General features: G+C 38.4%; 1 protein-coding gene across 1 annotated transcript in view; it reads left to right on the top strand.

Annotated features, from left to right (window-relative positions):
* Pds5a (PDS5 cohesin associated factor A) overlaps positions 1 to 13,390 on the top strand; it is a 115,323-nt gene that overhangs the window by 67,786 nt on the left and 34,147 nt on the right. Inside the window, exons 18-21 of the mRNA XM_028882242.2 lie at positions 6,945 to 7,050; positions 9,609 to 9,769; positions 11,636 to 11,759; positions 13,089 to 13,247. Coding sequence (XP_028738075.1) covers positions 6,945 to 7,050; positions 9,609 to 9,769; positions 11,636 to 11,759; positions 13,089 to 13,247 — 550 coding nt within the window. The remainder of the gene's footprint in view (positions 1 to 6,944; positions 7,051 to 9,608; positions 9,770 to 11,635; positions 11,760 to 13,088; positions 13,248 to 13,390) is intronic.

The following is a 13,390-nucleotide window of genomic DNA, read 5'->3' as shown; positions in this document are numbered from 1 at the left end:
AGGATGTAAGGAGGTGAGCCAGGCCATGGTGGTCAGGAGAATCTTGCAGCCTGACTGACTAGCAGCCAGAGTACTTCTTTATTCATACAGAAATTAGTAAGCAGGTATACATTTGTGATGTTCCAAAATAGATTATATCATTTTAGTTTTTGGACATGTATTTAACTTCCTTGTGCTCTTCTTTTAGTCTTCATTAATAAACTATGACAGTACAGAGTAATTATTTTCCAATTATTATTTCCCAAGTTTTAGCATCAATAGTAAACAGTTAATTTTACTCATTAATCCTATAATCCAATTTTTAAGGATCTAGAGGCTTATGACAGCCTTTTCTCATGCCTCTAGCTTTTGTGGCTACAAGGACATTAGGCCAAAACAAAATCTCCAGGCCAGCAGGGTGGTGGTGGTGGTGCACACCTTTAATCCCAGCACTCAGGAGACAGAGGCAGGTGGATCTCTGTGAGTTTGAGGCCAGCCTGCTCTACAGAGGGAGTTCCAAGATAACCAAGATTACACAGAGAAACCCTGTCTCAAATATATTTTAAAACCCTGGCCAGGCGGTAGTGATGCACTCCTTTAATGGCAGCACTCGGGAGGCAGAGCCAGGCGAATCTTTGTGAGTTCCAGTCCAGCCTGGTCTACAGAGTGAGATCCAGGACAGGCTCCAAAGCTACACAGAGAGACCCTGTCTTGAAAAAACAAACAAAATAAAACAAAACAAAAAACCCTGTCAGAATACCCAAGAAAAATCTTCAGGCCAAAGCTGCTGCAGTTATTCAAATTCTGGCACAATACAGTGTTTATATCTATATAGAATTTTTCCATATGTATTTTTCTATTAATTTAATTTTCTATTAATATAATTTTTCTATTAATCCTGGCATTCTGTTGTTGTTTGTCCATAAGACATCACAGTGACTTCACATGAGCTAAGAAAGGGAGATCCTGACACCACATTCTTCTATCATCTTTCCATTTCATTCTTTGCTCATCAATATAAGTCTCTGTAGTACTGAGGTAACTTCAGCTAATCTAACTGGTTTTTTCGAGACAGGGTTTCTCTGTGTAGTTTTGGTACCTGTCCTGGATCTTACTCTGTAGACCAGGCTGGCTTCGAACTCACAGAGATCCAAGCGCTGGGATTAAAGGTGTGCGCCACCACTGCCCGGCTGCAGCTAATCTTAACTTTGTTGCTGTGTATGCCATGTAATTGCCTCAGTATATAGTGGGAAGAAACTTGTAATCTGGACTGTGGCCAACTCTTTTAGCTCACTAAATCTTGTTGACCTTTTTGAGTTTACTTTGTTTTGACTATTTTGTTCCTGCATATGTACAGGGACAAATGTTTCCAGAATGTCTCACAGCCTCTAAAAGAGACCTCTGCTTCTTTGTGTGTGACATAACCTCCAGGGCGTGAGGAAGACCTTCAAGTAGATATGGGTGTCTCCCTAAAAGTGGGAGGGGTAGTATGTTCAGGACTTCCTGGGGGAAGCTTACAAACAATACTCCTAGGAGAAGGCATAAATGATTCATATGATAATTTCCATCTATCCACTACCCCCAAATTGTACAAATATTAAGTCTCCCAAGTGTGCAACAGGTGGAGATGAAAACCAAAGGTGGTACGGCGGCCATCATGTAGCTCGTCACTGCTGGCTCTATGACTTTTGTGTTCCATCTCATCGTTTAGGTATGGCTGTGCCGTTTTCTAAAGTTGTCCTCCTTTTCTTCAAGACAGCTACCAGCTTCTCGCTGTTTTCAAATGGTATTTTCTCTGTGTACCCAAGAGAAATCAGTGTCCTACTCTCCTTATCTTTTAAAGATAGCAGTCAGCCTAGGTTAGCTTCATCATATGACTTCACTTACATAACTAGTCTTTAATGCCACATCTCCAGTCTAGTCACACTCTGGGACTGGTGGCTAAAATCTATGAGTTTATGGAGCAGTTCAGCCCAGAACATAATTTTTACTATTATTAAGTTAACAATAGTTAATCTAATCTATTTCTTCTTTATAAATTAAAAGAAACAAAAGTTTAGATCACAAAACTTTTGTCCATAATTATTTTTAAAAATGCAGATATATTTGTCAGTAAGTATCCTACCCTGCCTTGTGTACAGCTCTGAGTGTGTGTGTGTACGCACGCACGCACCATGTCCTTAGTAATCAGTTCTCCCCAGCTCTGTAGCATCATGTTTTAATGGGTTAGATTAAAGATACAATGTAGTACGAATAGGATCTCTTGACTGTGCATGTTGACTTTGAAAGGGGATGTGCAGTGGCATCAGGAAGTTTCACAGGGGTTTGTTATGTCAGCAGATTACTATTATTTGAGTCCCAGTGTTCAGTCTTCTGAAAACTCATTTCAGTAGCATCAGTTGTTTGTTCTCAGAAGAACATCTTAGTTAAGATTGTTAGCAGAGTAATTTTGTAAGAATGCCAGTGTTATTAATTTTTATGAGAAAAAGTGCCTCATAGCTGGGAATTGTGGCCTTTAATCTCAACACTTAAAAAGCAGAGGCAAATAGACCTCTATTAGTTTGTGACCAAACAGATCTATATAATTAGATCTGGGCAACCAGGAATACATGTAGAGAACCTATCTCCAAAAAGAAAAGGCCATATTCCTTATATTTAGCCAGATGTTCACAGAATATTATATTATAAATAAAAGGCTCATTGTTTTGACGTAATAGGTTTGCTTTTAAAAAGTAAAAGCTGTGTTTAAAGTACATTGTGTACCTAATGAAGAATAAGTTACATAACTCAAATTGTGTGAGTGGGTTTGTTGTTGTAGAAGACTCCAAAAGTAAGCTGTCCATCTGATGAGAGGTAAAAAGAAGTAGAAATTATAGGGATTAGCCGAGGAAGGACTACTGGGAATATAATCCAGGTCACTGGCCTTGAGTCTGTGGGTTGCTTAGGTGCTCTGAGCTTCAGTTTCTAGATCTATAAAATTATAGCAATGCTAATTACTACTTAAGTTATGCAGAGGTTTTTATGGATGTAAATATCATTCATATTAATAATACCTAAATCAGTTTAATACACTTAACATGTCTCATGTATTATATGGTGGCTAATATTGATAGTTGTTTTAGGGGGAAAATAGCAAAGAAAAAAGGGGAAAGAAATTAAACATTTAGATAGGCCAGCACTTAACTGAGTAGTAGGTCATGGGGGTGGAGGGAAGACGAGGAGAGAGAAAGAAATGCATATAGCTGTCCTGGAACTCAATCTGTAGACAAGTCTGGCCTCAAATTTAAGAGATCTGCCTGCCTATGCCTCCCGAGTGCTGGGATTATCTAGGTATATGACATCAACACCCAGCTGTTTTGGGCTCTTGAGGCAGGATCTTAATATATGTCCATGTCTGGCCTAGAACTTGGAACTTGCTATATAGACCAGCCTGGTCTTGAATTTGTTAGCCTCCTGCCTCTGCCTCCTGCATATTGCAATAATAGGCTCAGGCCACCCACTGCGAATCATTTATAATGTAGAGTTGTTAAAAAAAAAAAAAAGTATTGGTTCAGATATAGTTATACTCCTTTAATCCCAGCACTAGGGAGCAGAGGCAGGTAGATAGATCTCTGTGATTTGGGGTCTAGCCTAGTCTTCATGATAAATTCCAGGCTATCCAGGGTTATATAAACCCTGTCAGAGAATGCAAATAAAAAGGAAGAAAAAGAAAAGATTGAGAGTAGCAGAAAATTATCCATAATGAAATTACTTAAAAATGTTAACTACAAGCAGGACGGTGATGGCGCACGCCTTTAATCCCAGCATTCGGGAGGCAGAGGCAGGCAGATCTCTTTGAGTTCGAGGCCAGCCTGGTCTACAAAGCGAATTTCAGGAAAGGCGAAAAACTACACAGAGAAACCCTGTCTTGGAAAGAAAAAAAAAGTTAACTAGAATAGTCATTGTAATAATGATTGAAACCCAGGAATGAAAGTAAATTAAAGTGGGAACAGGTGAGGAGAAAGAACTGAATCATGATGAAATAATGATGTCCTCAAATTTTGAAAACAATTTTTGTAGGAGGATTAGTTAAAAGTAGAAAATTAGGAATGATTTTTATGTAAGCCATAAAGGTTAGGTTAATGTGTTGACTGAGCATGTAAAAGTGCTTGCCACCAACCCTAATAATTGAAATTGGATCTCCAGAATCCATATGGTAGAAGAGAACTGACTCTTTCCTCACATGTGCCATGTTGTGTGTGTGCATACACACAGATATATGATAAATATGTGTAAAGTGCAAGGGTGCTGGAAAGATGCTTCTGTTCTGCCGTTAAAAACACATACTGTTATTTTTCTGTATTTTCTTTTTTCTTTTTTTTTTAATGAGATAGGATCTCTACATGGCACTGGCTGGCCTCAACTTTACCGAGATTCACCTGTATTTGTCACCTGGGTACTGGGAATTAAAGATGAGCACTACCACTAGAAGCTTTGAGCATATACTGTTCTTGCAGGAAACCCATGTTCAGCTCCTTGCACCCATTACAGGCAGCTGATAACCGCCTATAACTACTTGTGGAACATCAAAGTCCATCTTCTGGCCTCTGTAGGCACTACACACACACACACACACCTCAATCTTTAAAGAGAGAGGAGAGACTAAAGGGCGGAGGGCTCACAGGAGTCAAATCCGTCCTAAAACTTCTTCGACAGCTTAAGCAAGGGAAAATACCATGGCCAGTGCAGTTTCTCTGGGATTCCAAAGGTGAATCTAGGACTCTCTTGATTCACAAAGACTCAGGTCTTGTTCCCCAGCAGCAGCTGCATCCTGTGCTACACAGAATGGTAGGAGCCGAGCAGAGGAGACGGCAGAAGTGCGGCCCGCTCAGCGGCACTGATATTTGAGGAAATCAAAGGGACAAGTACTTCCCACAGTTGCACACTGCTTTAGGAGGTAGCTGGGATGTGAGACCAGTGCAGGTACCTTCAGGAAAAGGAGGAAAGGAGTGTGTGGCAAGTGAACCCGTTTGGAGGAGAAACTTCGGATGTTTCCAATTGAAGACTTTTGAATATTTAAAGATTTTTATATTTTATTTTAATTGTGTACCTGTGTTGGGTTTGTGCAGGTGAGTAGTGCCCTTAGTGGCCAGAAAAGGGTGTCAGATCCCTTGAACTAAAATTACAGCTGGTCTGGAGACCCCTGACATAAGTTCTGGGAACTGAACCTTGGTCTAGAAGTGTGTGATCTTTCTCAATGAGCCATCTCTCCACACCCTCATAGTTTTACTTTGTGTGTAGCCCCTGCTGGCTCTCTGAACTTGCATTTCTATTCCCAGTGCTAATATTTGCAGTTGTCTACCACGCAGTTCAGGTTCATACATGGTATTAAAAAATCCTTTATTACTAGACCCAGAAATGGAACATAAGCCTGTAATTCCAGCTCTTATCATGTAGAGCTGAGACTATCTTCTGCTACACATCGAATTTTAGGCCACCCTGGGCTATGTGAGACCCTGTCTCAGCAACAACAACAATTCTTTGATTTCCGCAAGTGGTGTACATTCATTCATCCCAGCTACTCAGAGTGAGATGGGAGGATCACTAAGACTGAGTTAAAGGCAGGTCTGGGCAATATGCAAAGACCCTATCTGCTAAAAACAACTCATAATAATTTTATTGAAGCAGTTATGGCATCAAAGGAAAATAACTTTTCTCACTCTGTCCCTCGCCTGTCTCTACCTGTTTTTGAGATGGCATCTTGCTGTGTAATCTGAGGTGACTTGGTGTTCATTGTGTAGCCCATGCTGACCATGGGCTGTGGCAGGCCTCCCCCTTGAGCTTCCCTCACACAGGAATTGCAGGCTAGCACCACCACATCAGTTTTGTGTGGCATAGAGGATCAAACCCAGAGCTTGACAAGGTGGGAAGTCTTTCTACCTAAGAACTGCATTCCTGGTCTCATATTTGTTTTTATTTTAAATGCTACCAGTTTAGTCAGTTACTAGACACCTGTAATTCTAGTCTTGTGCAGTCCTACCACTCAGGAGACTTGAGTCCAGAAGGACCAAGAGAAGTCAGCCTGGGATACATGTGGGGTCTTGTTTCAAAAACAAAAGGTTGGTTCTATTAGATAGTGTGATTTTAGTGACCAGGTAATACTGTTTTGTGGTAATAAATATATTGAAAAGATAACTAGTTTCTTACAGTTACATGGTATCTAATTGTATCTGTTTATGAATACAGCATGTTTCTGATTAATTGCATCTTTGTTAATAATTTGTTAAAATGGAATTACTGATTCCATAGATCAATTTGATTGTGCAGTTAATACCACCTTCCCTGAATATGTTCACTGCTGGATCTTTAAATTACGTTTATTCATCTATAAATTACATGCACATGTAGCACATTTTTGGAGACCAGTGAACAACTTTCCGCAATCCTTGCCTTCCCTTGTGTGGGTTCCAGGAATCAAACTCAGCATCAAGCTTGACAGTGAGCCCTTTGACCCACTAAGCCCTCTTGCCTGATGTCTGAATTTTGTCTGGAGTGGCCATTTGTCCACTTGTCAAGCTTTTTTTTTAAACTGTTTTTAAGTTATTTACAGTCTTTATATGTAGAAATGAATATTGAAATAGCTAATATTGGGTTGGGGATTTAGCTCAGTGATAGATCGCTTGCCTAGCAAGCACAAGACCCTGGGGTCGATCCTCAGCTCAAAAAAAGAAATAGCTAACATTAATAGTTCAGTATATCATTTTGCTGGCTTATTTTTTTAGTCAAATTGTTGTTGTTCCATTAATTTCTGGGGAGGGTATCATAAAGTAAGCTCACCTGTCAAGTGAGTGGTCAGCACTTACCTCATGCCCCAGAAACTTCTTTGACCATTGACTGTGTAGATTCTCTGTGCTGACCATATTTCAGTTGAGATCCAGTTACTAGTGTCAGCAGGCTTACTAACTTACATTTCCTTCTTTTAATAGTGCACTAGTAAAATTGATGAATAAATCAATAGAAGGGACAGCAGATGATGAAGAGGAGGGTGTAAGTCCAGATTCAGCCATTCGCTCAGGACTTGAACTTCTTAAGGTATTTTTAAAACAATATTGTCTCCATTTATTTCTAAAAATTCATAATGGCATTTCCTTTAGGGTGTGCAAGAGCAGGCTTATTTTACTTTAGATTATTCAAAAGATTAAAATTTTCTGGTAGAGATTACATCTTTTTTTGGATTTAAAAAAACAAACAAACAAACAGAGTTTTGTTCTATAACCCAGACTGACATGGAACTCTTCTCTGTCCTTCTGCTTCTCAGCCTGCCGGGTACTATGATTACAGATGTCTGCTACCATGCTTGGCTAGAAGTCAGACCTTATAAAAATAATTTTTGCATCATCATATAATTATTTTACAGTGTACAGTAGCATCTTTTAAAAAAAGATCTATTTCTGGGGGCTGGAGGATGACTCAGTGGTTAAGATGGGAAAGCATTTGGTCAGTCATCCAAGGGACCCAGGTTCAATTCCCACCACCTACATGGCTGTTCACAACTGTCTATAACTCCAGTTCGAAAGGATCTGGCACCCTCATGCAGACATATATGCAGGCAAAAGCCCAATTTATATAATAAATCTTTTTGAAGGAAATGTATTTCTGATCGCCTTTGCATTCCTGCTGTACTTGTTACCATGTATGTTGAATAATCCAGCCTTGTCTTTCAAAGAAACTGTATCTGAGGCAGTTGACTGACAGTTGGCAATTGTTGTTATATGACATCATCTGTATGACCAGGACATTTTAAAGCTATTCATGATCTTTTTTTGTGGGGAGGGGGGTTGTCCTGGAACTCACTCTGTAGATCAGGCTGGTTTTGAACTCACAGAGATCCACCTGCCTCTGCCTCCTGAGTCCTAGAATTAAAGTTGTGCACCACCACCGCTGCCCTGCATGCTGTTCATTGTCTTAATAAATGGAAACTATTCAATTACGTATAAAGAAGAGCCAGGTGTGACTCAGGATTTTTTTTTTTTTTTTTACCATGACTGCAAGTAAGAATCGTTTTCAGTACTAGTGAAAGAAATGATTGGTTCCAAGTTATAGTGTCACATGTGAATAGGGCAGTGTTGTCTTTATCCAACCACAACACTGGATGGAGCTCTCACTGAATCTAGTACAGAGAGGATGAGGCAAAAATACACGGAAATCCCAGCAAGACAAACTGACGAGGCAACCGAGTCCCAGAGAGAGCACTGGAGGAGCCAGCGCTCAGACCCAGCGCCCTGCTCATCTATGCCCAGCCCAGAGGCACAGAGTTTTAATCTGCTTTTTGTCCATTTTAAAAATGGAATTCTCCAGTATTCTATAAATAAAAAAAACAAAACCTCACTGAGCCCATTTCTGTACTTTATGGTGTATGTAATGTTTAATTTTCAAGAACACAAAAATGGACTGCTCAATTTTCTACCTCTACTTGCCTATTTTATCCAATAGAGGCTACCCTAATCATTCTCACATTATAAAGATAAGAGGTTGTAGCCATTGATTGTATAAGCTGGTATAAGTTCCTTAACGATAGAGACTGGGTGGGGCTCATATCCAGACAAGCTAATAATTATATGTTTGTAATTAAAAATTCGCAGTAATGTCTTCATTGTTGATAGTTATGATAATACGAACTTTCTGTGAGGATTTCCCTTGATATATTCCTATACAGATTATCATTTTGACAGCCAAAGCTGTATTTTTTTTTGTTGTTGTTGTTGTAAACATCAGTAAATAAACCTGGATCTTTGATATCAAATAAAAATTCCCATACCTAAATATACTTATTAAACTGAGAGTATTTATTACTATTGGAAGATCACTCTGTAAGAAATGAGCCTTTGGGCTAGAGAAATGGCTCAGTGGTTAAGAGCACAGGCTGCTCTTGCAGAGGACCCAGGTTCAATTCCCAGCATCCACATGGCAGGTCGTAACTGTCTATAATTCCAATTCCAGGGGACCTGACAGACACGCATACAGGCAAAACACCAGTGCACATAAAATAGAAATAAGTTTTTTAAAAAGAAAGAAAGGAACCTTTCTAGTCGGTTAAGAACTTTCTTTGCAAACATCAGCACCTGAGTTTTGATTCCTACTACCCAAGTAAAAATGCCTCACTTGGTAGCATGCTTGTAATCCCAACACTGAGAAAGAGAAGCAGGAGGATCCGAGAGGCTCACTGGCAAGCCAGTCTAGCTTAGTTAGCAGCTCCAAGGCAATAAGAAGTCCTGCCTCAAACTCAGATGTGTTCCTGAATGTACTCTTAACTGCTGAGCCATCTCTCATACGCATTTTTCTTTCTTGTTTTTTTAAAGAAAACATTTTTTATTCTACGTAGTAGTATGAACCAAGAGATGAAGTGATTGGTCAAAGGTGGCATATTAGCTATCTAGGGGAAGTGACTTTAAGGTACCATGCATTATTTCCTTCAATGTCTCATGAGTAAAAGTAACTGTAAAAGTGGCTAAAATAAGTAATCCATATTCCATGTGTTGTGGCTAGTATATGTACACCAGAAATTTACATTTTATTTGTTTAGCAAATTCTCCTTTTTTAATAGATTAGAACTGTTGTCTGTCCTCTTAAAGGTGTATCTATTCCTCCAGGTTCTGTCTTTCACACATCCTACCTCGTTCCACTCTGCAGAGACATATGAGTCCTTGTTACAGTGCCTACGGATGGAGGATGACAAGGTAGCAGAAGCTGCAATACAGATTTTTAGAAACACGGGCCACAAAATAGAAACAGACCTTCCCCAGATACGATCGTGAGTATATTTTTTAACCTGGTAAACACAAAAGCTCATGTGTATTAGATCAACAGAATCTTGATTTGTCTTTCATGGGCGAAGATAGGAGCAGAAAGAAACCTTCACTTTCATGCTAACTATCTGTCTCCCTTAGTCTCTCTGTCTCCTCCCTGCCCCATCCTATCTCAGTTAGGATACATGTAAAGCAACAAACTACAGGCGTTTGTTTAGAAGGACATGACTTGAGAATTTTAGTAATCAAAAGTTATCACAGAATTAAATATCGTATTATATTTATAATTAATGTATCTTTCTAGTCTATGTATTTGTATTTTCTTTCAAATTGGCTATAAATTCAGTAGCTGTATAAACTTCCAGTCCCAACAAAGAAAAATAGGGCAGCTAAATAGTGTTCATCATAAATAGTTGCTTGGTCTTTGATAACGGTGACTATAATCTTGAGAATAAAATACATTCAAGTATATTTTCTTTAGTTGTTCACCAGTATTAATAGTGGTGAGCTTGTGAACAAAAGACCAAATGGTGCTCGGGCTAGCAAGGCTATTTAGACATGGAGCTCCTATCCCGTAGTGCAGATCTCCATGGAGATGGGCTTGAGATGCTCATGAACATGTCAGATATATACTGACTAGCAGGTTCCAGGCTTTGGTTTTTGGTTGAGAGGTATGGCTGTGGTCTTGAATATTGCTATTAGACTCTTCACTATTATAAGTAGGCCTTTGCATTTGATGACATCAACTTTTTGTCTAATTGTATTGAAGGTATAACAGATATTTGCTGTAGAGTTTTGTTGCTATACAGATTTCCTCTGATTATAAAAGTATTTATATATTTATCATGAAAGCTGAAACTAAGGCTGGGTCTGTGCCTCTATGGTAGTGTTTCCATAGTATGCATAAGTCTGTGAGTTGTCCCCAGAATTTGGAGGTGAAGTGTATCTGTGAGGCTAGGAAAATAAAAGGAAGAAAGTTGTTACTAGTGTTTCAAGAATACGTGCCTACTTCATATACATGACTATTTGTAGGTTCATATGAATGTATTTCCTTCATATACATGTTTTGCCATATAGTCAGCATTTGTTGCTTTTTATTATGATACTTGTTTTCATATTGACCTGTGGGAAGACTTTTAGTTTAATCTTTTATGTTACTATACTGGTTAAATGAATTGATTTTTTTTTTCTTTTAAATAAATTTTTACCTTTAAAATCCAGTTTCACATTTTAATTCAGATTCACCTTTTCCTCTCTGTGTTTCCTTTGGCAGTTTTAATACATCTTTATGTTTTAGCTTTCTTATCCTTGCTAGGGCTATATTAGTAGTTCTTTTGGAATGTTAATGTTCATTAGTTGAATTAATCCATGTTAAAAACACCTCGAATGGTAGCTACACATACATGTACTGGATGATTATTAGAACCCTTTAATTTCATTTTACCAAACTGTATGTAACTGCATCTTGTGTGCTCACTCTCATGGGTATCATTTCAGCTGTTTTAATAAAACTTGGCCTTTTACTACTTTTTTCCATGACTGCTTTGAAATAACTGAAGGGAATTATAAAAGGGAACTGGAAAATTAGGAATGTCCACTTAGAAGGTAAATGTGAATGTGCCTGGGGCAGGTTGTAGGTTATTAATTAAGGGTAACTAGTGTGTTATTTTTCTATATTCATAAATTAGCTTTAAAATGAAAATTTATTGCTTAAAATAGCCTTTGAATGATTGTATGTCTTATCAATCAAATAATTTCTAAGAAAGCCTTCTCTACCAGCACAGATCTGATTAAGTAGGGGAAATGATGAATAAGAAGAAACCTGGGGATTTGCATGCTTCAGAGAAATACAGCTGTATTATTTTTTGCAGAACCTTAATTCCCATTTTACATCAGAAAGCAAAGCGGGGAACTCCACACCAAGCAAAACAAGCTGTGCACTGTATCCATGCCATCTTCTCAAATAAGGAAGTCCAGCTTGCGCAGATTTTTGAGGTATACATAGTACATAGAATATGATTCCATTGCTTTGTGTCAGTCTCTATAGATTTGGTAAAACTAGAGTCTAGGTTTTTACGCCTGTTTACATGTATTATTACATTAAAATGTAACTCCTCAGAGCACTTGTCTACTCAGCACCGTATTTTCAGCTGTTAGTCTAGGTTCACATATTTCATATTGGAGGATGTTTTATATTTGAAAGTACTCTACTTAGGTGTAGTCATGTCCGATCTAGCTTCTACTCACAGAGTGTTGATAGATGGTTGAACTGCTTGGTAAGTACCTACAATCATACCTGAATACTAATCTCTTGTCAGTCTGTATGTGATCTGTTGGTGGACTGCTTCTTAAAAGGCATTCCTATTGTTGAAAATTGAAAATGATATGACTCCATGAATTTTACTTTTCATTATTCAAAGTTATTTAAAATGTCTTCTCAGCATAGAAAAAAAATCCACGAACATAACAAATTAGATGCATAGAAATGGAAAATAATGCAGATTTGGTAAAGGACAGATATCCGGATTTCTACTTTTTTTATTTGGGCTTTCTTTTTCCCCTTTATCTTTTTTCTATATATTTTTTTAATTTTTTTTTTTTTTTTTTTTTTTTTTTTTTTTTTTTTTTGGTTTTTTCGAGACAGGGTTTCTCTGTGTAGCTTTGCGCCTTTCCTGGAACTCACTTGGTAGCCCAGGCTAGCCTCGAACTCACAGAGATCCACCTGGCTCTGCCTCCCGCGTGCTGGGATTAAAGGCGTGCGCCACCACCGCCCAGCTATTTTTTTAATTTTATTATTGTCTTAGTTACTCTTTGATTACTGTGATGAGACACCATGACCAAAGCAACTCTCAAAAGAAATCATTTAATGGGGGCTTGCTTACATTTTTAGAGGGTGGATCTATCACCATCATGGTGGGGAGCATGGCAGCTGGCAGACAAGCATGGCTTTAGAGAAGGAGCTGAGAGGTCACATCTCATTTGCAGGTTGCAGGCAGAGAGAGAGAAATGTGGGCTTTGGAAACATCAAAGTCCACCCCCAGAGTAACTGACCTCTTCCAACAAGGCCACATCTCTTAACCCTTCCCAATACAGTTCATTAACTAGGGACCAAACATTCAAACGTGAGCCTTTGGTGGCCATTCTCATTTGAACCACCACAATTAATACTTCAGTAGCTGAAATAACCAAATTGCTTAAATTTAATTAAGTATGATCATATCAGTAAAACAGATTGACTTGGACACGGTAAATTTATGTACTGTAGAACATCTAATGCTTATAAAAACCATTTGGTGACTTTTTTTTTTTTTTAAATTTTCATAGCCACTCAGTAGGAGTCTGAATGCTGATGTACCAGAACAACTTATAACTCCATTAGTTTCACTTGGCCACATTTCCATGTTAGCACCAGATCAATTTGCTTCCCCAATGAAATCCGTAGTGGCAAATTTCATTGTTAAAGATCTCCTGATGAATGACAGGGTAAGTTTCTCATTTAATTATTAAAGTACAGGTCATGAGCTTAATGCTGTCTGTATCTTTTATCACAGGAACATTTCTTTTTCTGTGTGTGTGTGTAAAGCCTAGACACATGCTTTACATGTTAGATATGAGGTGAGTGATGT

This window comes from Peromyscus leucopus, chromosome 10 (assembly GCF_004664715.2).
Source record: "Peromyscus leucopus breed LL Stock chromosome 10, UCI_PerLeu_2.1, whole genome shotgun sequence".
NCBI classification, from domain to species: Eukaryota; Metazoa; Chordata; class Mammalia; order Rodentia; family Cricetidae; genus Peromyscus; species Peromyscus leucopus.
The sequence above is the reverse complement of the archived record's forward strand: the minus strand, read 5'-3'. Positions and strand labels throughout refer to the sequence as shown.